Source organism: Lactuca sativa, chromosome 4, assembly GCF_002870075.4.
Source record: "Lactuca sativa cultivar Salinas chromosome 4, Lsat_Salinas_v11, whole genome shotgun sequence".
NCBI classification, from domain to species: Eukaryota; Viridiplantae; Streptophyta; class Magnoliopsida; order Asterales; family Asteraceae; genus Lactuca; species Lactuca sativa.
The window spans coordinates 47513855-47523835 of NC_056626.2; the positions used below are offsets into that span (position 1 = coordinate 47513855).

At 34.4% G+C, this 9981-nt stretch overlaps 2 protein-coding genes across 4 annotated transcripts; one reads left to right on the forward strand and one right to left on the reverse strand.

Annotated features, from left to right (window-relative positions):
* The first annotated feature begins 609 nt into the window (after positions 1-609).
* LOC111914740 (uncharacterized protein ycf23) lies at positions 610-2654 on the forward strand. Its single transcript, XM_023910453.3, has 9 exons — positions 610-900; positions 1039-1104; positions 1245-1319; positions 1412-1474; positions 1566-1625; positions 1708-1797; positions 1880-1987; positions 2072-2194; positions 2300-2654. The coding sequence occupies exons 1-9, from the start codon at positions 718-720 to the stop codon at positions 2429-2431; spliced, it is 900 nt and encodes a 299-aa protein (XP_023766221.1). The 5' UTR covers positions 610-717; the 3' UTR covers positions 2432-2654.
* A 2417-nt stretch (positions 2655-5071) lies between these two features.
* LOC111914741 (uncharacterized) lies at positions 5072-7015 on the reverse strand. Of its 3 annotated transcripts, none has more exons than XM_023910457.3 (3): positions 6804-7015; positions 5434-6420; positions 5072-5341 (listed from the first exon to the last, which is right to left on the reverse strand). In XM_023910457.3, the coding sequence occupies exon 2, from the start codon at positions 6258-6260 to the stop codon at positions 5439-5441; it is 822 nt and encodes a 273-aa protein (XP_023766225.1). In that variant the 5' UTR covers positions 6261-6420; positions 6804-7015; the 3' UTR covers positions 5072-5341; positions 5434-5438. The 3 variants fall into 3 exon arrangements, with proteins under 3 accessions (XP_023766225.1, XP_023766222.1, XP_023766223.1); XM_023910454.3 differs by having other exon boundaries at positions 5434-6325; positions 6804-7013; XM_023910455.3 differs by lacking the exon at positions 6804-7015 and adding an exon at positions 6605-6792 and having other exon boundaries at positions 5434-6325.
* Between the last annotated feature and the right edge of the window lie 2966 nt (positions 7016-9981).

The window sequence follows — 9981 nt, forward strand, 5'->3', positions numbered from 1 at the left end:
CTGGGAGCGGGTAACCCGGTTACGTTAACTTTCGCCGATAAAACCACAACTTAGTTTGATCCAAATCAAATCAATTCGGACCAAAGAGGGACAAAATCGGACCAATATATTCTAAACCGGTCTTAGTAACACACACACACATTCTAAACCGGTTTTGGCGGGTACCCAGCAGGTAGCGGTTCCGAAAAAATGAGAATTGGAACTGGAACCGCTTAAGGCGGTTCCATAACTTTAGGAACCGAAACTGGAACCGCTTAAGGCAATTCCAGTTCAAAAACCGGCCGTTCCGAGGCGGTTCTAGTTCCAAAAGCAGGTACCCAGTTCCGATGTTCATCCTTATATTTGTACATATATGAATTATTTTCATATAAAATACATATGTTTGTTAATATTTGGTTCGGTTCGTTTTTTTTTTCTGTTATTTTATTTTATTATTATTTATTTTTTTTCTACATTTCTACAACCGTAACTGAATCTAATTTTTTGGTTTTTGAAAAACTCAAATCAGTTTCTATTTAAATTTTGAGTTAACAATTTCTCGGTTTCTGGATAAAATTTTGTTCACCCTTACAATTTACCCTCTTTTTAACACAAAAGGAAAATATTTATCATAAAATATTTGGCAAGTAGTGTCTTCTTGGGTTAGGATAAACCTGCAACTTTCTCCTATCCTTTGCCTCCCAACTTCAACAGAGTAAAAGAAAGCAAGAGAAAGAGATGAGTTCTTCAATCTGCACACCCAATTCTCTCCTTTCTTACACCCGCTTGAAACCCAATTCCAATACTCTTCATCCCCCGCTTCCAAAACGCCCTTCAACCCTTTCTTTCACTCCCAGAGCTTCTCTTTCAGTCCCTAAAGAAGCAATTCTCAAATCCTTCCATGAAAGAAAAGCACTCAAGGTTTCCTCTTCTCTTTACACCCCAACCTTCTTCTACTAATTAACCACCGATAATTTCATTATTTTCTGTTGATTGCTTTGATTTCAACAATTTAACTTTCACTGGATTTTGCAATTAAACGTTTTGGTTGGTATTCAGATCATTTCAGGCTTGCAGAATTTCAACAAAGACAACGTTGCTTCTGTTGTTATCGCTGCAGATAAGGTAGCTTCTTTTACCCTCTTTTTCAATCTAGAACTTGATTATTGCTCTTCTAACCATAATAGTTCTTCAGTTTTTGTACGTTAAAGCTCGTATATTGGTTCATATATGCAATAGGCTGTGATATTACTGATCTTTAACAGGGTGGAGCTACTCATGTGGATATAGCTTGTGATCCGGAGTTGGTGAAGCTCGTCACCAGCTTGACTTCTCTCCCTGTATGTTAATAGTAATCATTAACTCATTGATTAATTCCTTCTGCATTTCTTCGTTTCTTGAAATATGTTCATAATCATATGCTCGTATGCAGATTTGTGTGTCGTCAGTAGATCCATCTGCTTTCCTTGCTGCTGTAGAAGCTGGAGCTTCCATGGTTTTTACTTAAACTTTTTGATATTTTAATCTGTTATCTTAAATTTCATGAAAATTGAAGAAACATATGGCAATTTAAAATGTTAATGCAGGTGGAGATTGGGAACTATGATTCATTCTATGATGCTGGCATTGTCTTTTCACCCGACCAGGTTTGTAGATATCACATTAATCAGATACTGAACTTAACTGTTGAGATACTGAACTTAACTGTTGATTCATCTTTTTCTATAGATACTGAACTTAACTGTTGAGACACGAAGAATTCTTCCATTTGTGACATTATCTGTCACTGTGCCTCACACACTAAGCCTCCCTGATCAAGTAATTATCTATTATAAAGATCAAAATCCATTCTTCTATGAACAATATAAATTTCAGTCATCATGTAAATTTAATTTTACAGGCGAAGCTTGCGGAGCAATTGCAACAAGAAGGTGTTGACATTATTCAAACTGAAGGAGGAAAATGCTCCAATCCTTCAAAGCCCGGTGTTCTTGGTTTGATTGAAAAGGTAAACTAGATTTTACACACACCTGTTCTATTCTGTCCTGTCCTGTTTTATGCATATTAGTTATCATTGATTGTGAAAATTTAGGCGAATCCAACGCTAGCAGCAGCGTATACAATTTCGCGTGCTGTGAAGATCCCGGTGATGTGTGCATCTGGATTAAGTGCGGTTACGGCACCAATGGCCATAACTGCAGGTGCTTCGGGAGTGGTGAGTGCATGTTTTCATTTTCTTTTTAGAAAATTTTGTAAACCCTCAATTTTTTTAATGTGTAACAAGTTTTTGTTCATATTATTTATGTTGTTTTGAAAACAGGGTGTTGGGTCAGCGATCAACAAGTTGAATGATGTGGTTGCGATGATTGCAGAAGTGAGAAGCATTGCAGATTCATTGGGGTTGTCGATGAACACAGGAAGTGAGTTAGAGAAGAGAGCTTTGAGAGTGTAGAGAGTTGTTTAGTTTGAAATAAATAGGTGTAATTGTTGTTCATGTAGAATGAAGAAGATGAATCTGTTGTTTGACTTTTGACTTTTGGCATCTAGGAGTCAAATATGTAAAGAACCATGAGAGGTCTTTAGCTTCTTGATTAATCAAGAACTCTTGCAGTTCTTGAAATGAATCAAACACTTGGAAGACTTTCTCACTTAAAAACATCTTAGATGGATATCAACAGTTTGTTCATAAATATAATACCTAATTAAAGTTTTACTTCAATACTAAAATAAAGTTTAATTGTCTAAACAAAACTTTTTATACCAGCATTAGATTGAAATTGAAACTTAAAAGATATATATAAAAAATCGGATTATTCTTGAATCAAACTATAAATACAGATGTGGTTTTTTAATTTAAAATTATAAATTTAGAACGACAACCATGAAACCCCCTCACAAACTCTTCTTCTCTTCTCTGAAACAAGTAGAGAAGCGTTTAAAGCTCGACGACGGAAATCCACCGACACCGCATCTGCCTCCGCCGCCGCTACCACAGCCACAGCCACAGCCACAAACCTCTGAAACACAACCATCGGAATCTTTCAGCAGCGCCCCAATTTACTTATACAACCAACCTACCAACAACTCGTCAACCTTCCAAGACAACTCCATCGAACAAGCCCCTCAAGAATTCCTCTCTCATGACGATATAGACAAGTTCCCATCAAACACCGGTGGAACCCCTAATCAATTGAAGGATTCGGAGAATGGTTTATCTGAAAACAGTTCGGTTGACGACATTGATGCGATGATTCGGGTTCTTAAGTTGTCTGATTTTGACGCAAAAGGACCGGAGATACCTGATTTTGGCGATGATGAATTTTACGATAGGATTGTGAAGGTGAAAGGGCCAAGATGCAAAAAGGAAGTCGAGAGGTTGGATGGGTGGATCAAATACTTGTTGAATAATGGCGGAAGAGAGCCTCTGAGACTGGCACATTTGCTTTTGGCTAAGGCTGCATTTGTTTCGGTGGGTGGTGGTGGTGGTGACGGAGTTGAGTTTCCTTCCACCGTCGACGAGTTTCTACATAATGATCCGCCTTCGGATTAGGGTTAATCTCGATTGAAATTGATTAGTTGTAGTGTTTCTGTTGGAAATTTTCATGAGTGGGCCAGGCCACAAAACATTGTTCATCTTATTTATAGGTCACGCTCCTTCAACAATCAACCCTAGGTTCCCGAAATTATGATATCCGATTTATGTGTTTAAATATTTGCAACAACAAAAACATGGAATGGATTTCAAAGCTTACTTGCGTGCGCCTCATGTCTGTGATTGGAGTATATATACATGTCAGATGTCATTGTTGATTGTTGTGTGATCCTTTGACCTAATCTAAAATAAAATGAAGTCCCTCTCCTATCATTTTGAAATTACCAAGGGTTTTATTGGAATTTCATTTGTTTGGGAGGATGATGTATGTATGTATGTATGTATGTATGAGAGAGAGAGAGAGAAAGAAGCGGTGGTTGTTTCTGGTGGCAATGGCAGTGATGGCAATGACAGTGAGATGTCGAGGTGGTTGTTTCCGGTGGTGGTGCGATAAATTATGATATCCGATTTATTGGACTACGGATATATTAAATTTATTTCAATAAAAGAATAAAAACAATAAACACCAAAAATAAATGAAAAATATCAATATGGCCATTTCATGATTGTAGAGACATAGTTTGCACCTTTTTAAAATATAAATCACGTCTCCGAATTAAGTTTTTAGAAGAGACTGAATATATCTTTTGGCATCTACAAGAGATATCACTCGTATAATTTAGTAAAAAATATATATTAAAAGTAAAATAGTTTTGTTTTTCAAATTTGACAGGAAGAACTCCGCAACCAAACTATAGCGGAAATGACCAAAGCAATTTACAAACCACATTAGTCATTTTTGTAATTTCTCTTTAAATAAATAAAAACCTGACATAAAATGTTGAGATAAATACAACCCAATCTATGTTGACACAGTTCCATTTTGAGTTGTTTGTCAATTTCTTAATTATATCGCTTGATTCCATATTGAATTGTTTTTACCAATTCCTCGCTTTGTTGGCTCTTATATCGTATAAAACACAACTGAACTTTTGCAATTTTTAACAGAAAAACAATCAAAAATCTGATGGCCAAGTTAACCAAAAGACGGACCAGCCAACCCAACACATTAATTAATGCAGGATATAACGGCCCAACCAGACCATTGTATTTGTATATTTGTCTTCGTGTCCCTTCTTTTTGCATAACATCAAATATAAATAAGAGTAGCTACATAAATCGTCCATATAGTTTGGTCCAATCTGTAAGTTTCATCCCTATAAAGAAATTTTCACAAATCCCGTCCCCATGGTTTGATTATATCATATCTAATACAATAACAATGACAATAGGTCAATGACACTAACACACGAGCATCTAGATTTAAATTGCTAGGCTAACTTGAAAATTCATGTCATACAAATCAAAAAATCATTTGACTACTAAGTCAAATAGTATTTAAATCTCTTTCCATTAATAACAAAATAGCATGTTCTATTCTATATTGATTGCATTAAATTTTTCCAATGGTTACTAAATGATGCACCACATACTATATCATGAGTAAAAGAATTTTCATTAATAAAAAAATGTTTTCTGGCAAACACAAAACTTTACTACACCTTCCCATTCGATCATCATCAAGTTAGTAATGGATTTAGATTGATGACAAGTAAACAACTTTAACTAACCTGATCTTTTTGGTAGCATTACATTCATCATACAACACAATCATCTTTCTTCTTCAGTTCTTCTCATAATGCAAGCAGCCTCACTTTGTGATTCACACTTGAATTGGGTCGATCATCAATCATCATGTAGGAAATGAATCTGAATCAAAGTAGAAAATAAAGAGTTATAAGAGTTGTAATAAATGAAGAATTGATAACACAACAAAAACAACGATTCTGATGTTTAATTACCTTATTCAAGCACAGGGGCAAAGTCTCCTTGTATACTGATGAGATCCATCACAAGAAAGCAATGAAGGTCTTCGTGTGTATAAACACGCACCAGGATTCAAATCTCTAGGGGCATCTTCAACAACTTCAGCAGGTTGATCAGCTCCTATACTTGCAAGACATGATCCTCTACATTTCATATACTTTTGCATAATTTCACATTGATTAATAAGCGCGAATTTGCTCCCAACACACGATTGCCCTATTGTTTTGCAAACGGAATCACACGATTCCCCTTGTTTTCCAACAATAACATTAATCCCAAGCAGTCTGACTTCAATCTGGGAATCAGTGATTCCGACCGAATTGTTTGATGGTGGGGCAAAACAATGATGAAATTCACTCAGATACGCGTTTTCATGAACGACACTTTCGGAATTATGACGACACCTTCCAGCACAGTAATCGAAAAGAGTTGAATAAGTCCCTGAAGTTACTGGTTTGGCGATTTTGACCCTTGTTGCTTGATCGATTTGTGTTCGTTGAGGATTTAGGCAGCAAGAAACACAGTATTCATAGGAGTTGCAGCATTGTGAAACAAGATTGCAGCCTTGGCAACTGTATTGATCTCTTTTTAGTCGACAGCAGTGTGATTTTGGATCTAGTGATAGGGCATCACATACGTAACCTGTATGATCGGTTATTAAATATCTTCCTTGAACTGTTGTTCTGCAGAATTGTGTTTCTAGGAAACTGGTGTCTTTTCTAATGGCAAATGCCTTTGATGCGAACAAGAAGATCAGAAGTTGGAGATATTTGAAGTTGAGAATTAAGGAGGGTGTCGCCATTTTCAACTTGAAATCTATGTGATGCTCAAACTCGATCCCGCTCGCTTAAAGTCCAGATGAAGATCCTATATACCACATGCATCGCACAAAGTTATGAATTATGATCATTTGAACCGAATGATCCATCTAAAACAGCAATTCATTCTCGAGCAATGTTAAGCTGCGACTACGACAAGAACTAATAAGTAGAAACACAAAGCTACAATTAATTTCTATGGTCACCCTTCCATCGAAAGGAAGAAGTAGATACGTCAACAGAAATTTGTGAAGAAAATTCATACACGGCGATCATAAGAATTCATAAGTTGTAGCAAAACCTAATAAACAAATCACTCTATGAGTACCTACGGTAAATCCAGAGAGCGTTGAACCATAATGAATCGACAGAATTGAAAATTTTATCCACATTTTCGTGCCAAATCGTCATGAAAATCCGAAATTAAAGGAACTATTATGATTGGAGTCGAAATGAATCCATTCTTCGAGTAAATCACGAGAATATAAAATGGAAATGAAATCGTACACTGGATAGAAGATAATTACCTCGGATGTCAAGAACCCTAGTTCCGTAGTTGATAAATCTTGGGAATGTAGGGCTAAATCGGTCTTGATCAAAAGCGATTGAGGGTTACTGAGAACGATTTGGGCGTAAAACGGGAATGGACAAGCTGTTCCCTACTCTTAAAAGCAATTAATACGGCGAATGTAACGACAATGCGTATCAGAGCACAAAAAATGTTGGTTTAGTTCCACCAAAAAATTCGGAACACGTTATTAATAAATTTATTGATTGTTTTTGGGTTTCGATTTTTATACAATACTAGTCCAAAAATCAGGTATTCCACAATAGCGAATTAGGATACTCCTTGGCGAATTCGAAATATATTTGTTACTAATTGTGAAACCTATATATTATATGAGTTAGTTTAAAAGAAAATTAAATACAAAGATCAAAATATTTGAAAACTTTAAATTTATAAGAAAATAAAAAAAATAATAAATTATTATAATAAAAATATTTTTTATTTATTAAATTTAAACAAATAATTTAAATGAATAAAAGAAACTAACAAGCTTTTAAATTTGATAATTTTAAAGTTAAAAGATAAGTTAATTAATGAAATTGATATTCATTTATTACTATATTTATTGTAATTATTATATTAAAATATTATATGAAATTTAATAAAATAGAAAAACTAATAAAATGATATATGGAAAAAAAATTAATTCAAAATAACCACAAAATGACATTTAGCAAATTGAATGAGAGTGTAACAAATGACAAAAAAAAAATCATTTATTAGGGAAGATTTATTGAATGTTCCATTTGTTTTAGAAAATCAATATATTTTTATAAAAAAGTTTGGGGCGTTTGGTTCAAAAAATATTTTTGGAAAGAATAGAATCTATTAAATGAATTGGAATCTGAATGTACTGGAAGTTGCAATATGTTTGATTGACATGGAATGAAATATGTTTTCTGATGAGTTTGTTGATTTCATAAAGGAATTGGAAAATAAATTTTTGTAATAAGACAAAAATACCCTTAATGATTTTTGTAAATAATTATATTTTTTAATAAACACGATAAAGTTTTATTTAATTACAACATTTTTTATTGAACTCTTCTACAAAATTTGAATTAAAAAAATAACTACCATGGATTTTAAATAATTTAAGGACACAAAAAAATTCATCATAGGCAAAAAAAATAATAAAAAATAAAGGCAAAAGTCACGTTAAATGGTAATTATGGAAGAATTGAATCTACTTTCATGATGCACAGTGGAAGAATTATAATTTTTTCAAATGAGGAATAAAATGGTAATTATGGAAATTTAATTTCATTCCTTTGGTAACCCAAACACAATCTCCCATAGATTTTAATTTCCAATTCCTTCTAGTCTCTTAAGAATTATGTGAAACAAACGCACCCTTAGTTGTGGAATTAGGTCATAAACTGTCAAATTCATATTGTTTTAAAATTAGTCAAATCATCTGCAACAAATAAATCAAAAGTAATAACTAAAATAAATTATTTGCATATAATTAAAAAATCACAAGGTCTTTGCATATAGTTTTTTATTAATCTTCATTAATCATTAGACTTGGTAGCCTAATAGTAATATGAAATTAGTTAGAATGAAATTGGATGATGGAAATAATCCAATTTCAATTTCAAACTTTCAATCTCAAAAACATTTTCAAAACCATTGTACTTATAAATTATATAGGAATAAGAAGCAGTGAAGTGATCATTTCAAAATCAACAAAAATGCAATACATATGCTTCTAGATTTTCAACCAAAGTTCTTCACATTCCAAAACAAGTCCCTTTCTATTAGGGTCCTCATTTTTCAATAATATAAAAAAGGTAGTAGCATCACATCCAAAATCGGCTTTAAGGCTTGGTAACAAATACCAACATTTTGGAGACATGTGGCATCCACATGAAACCGTGGAATGAGTTTGCGGTCATATTTTCCTAAATTTTGGACGAGTGCACACCTTAACTAATGAGTTAAGGGTTGTTTCTTTTAAACTTATTAAACTTGTAACACTCAGTTTCGGATTTGCTTCTTTATTCGGGGTTGCGGCCCAATCTTCAGTGGTCATGAGGCTTAGGGCCTTAGGGAAGGAAGAATTTGGACCTTCTCGGGTGTGGGTGTTATGGGTTAAGTGATCCAAGTGTTCAATTGTGTCTTCAGAGTCAAGGGTATAATCGTAATTTGATAATTCAGTCTTTTATGAATTTTGGATTTAGTTTTGGTTGGTTTTCAGACTAAATAAAGTTTATCTAAGTGTAGGGATTCTCGTTACCTTTTCTTGGATATAAAGAACGTCGAAAACGGATAAGGGATGCAAAAGTTATGACCATTTGAAGTTAGAGGGGTGTTGGGCCAAAACAGGTGAGCATGGCGTACATGGTAATTTGGGCACGGGTGCATTTAGGAACGCCCTGCGTTCCCAAGAGAACGCGTTGCGCTCGTCAAGCCAGATTAAAACCCTAAATTAGGGTCTTGGACCCTATTTAAAGACCTTAACTCGCCTCCAACCATTATTTCCTTCAGCCTCCATCCTCTCTAACCCTAAGAACGAAAACCTAGCCTCCATTTAAGTGATTCTTGAGCTTCAAAGTGATTTATGTGTGTTTTTGGTGCTTGAGGAAGAATAAAGAACTTCTTTAAGAGTCATTGCTTGACTTGGAGCTTTTAGATCCAAGCTTTGAACACCTAGATCTATCTTTTGGAGGTATAAAGTCTCAACCTTGACAACTCTTTCATGTAGATCTAGCTAAGTGGTATTTTGTTATGGTTTTGGTCCCTTTGAGGTGGTTCTTGTGAATAGAAGTTACTCCAGAACCTTTGAGCTTCATATTTGGTACTTGTTGAGGTTATAGAGTCATAAAGTTTGGATCTTGATTGGTATAAACATTCCATGCATGATTTGGTAGTCAATTGATGAAGTTTGGGACTTAGGGTTTTGATTTGTGTCCCATTGAGTTATGTTAAGTCATAAAGTTGGAAACTTTATAACTTAAGAAGTCCCTTGAAATCAGATCCGGAAGTTTGGATTGAGGTCTTAAGGTGTTAAGAAATTTTTAAGACATTTTGGGGTGATTTTGACCTCTGGGGTTCATCTTTGGTGTTGGGCTTTTTTAAGCCATGAAAAGGCTTAAAGCCTTCGACTTTATGGGTTAATTCACTGTTATGGGACT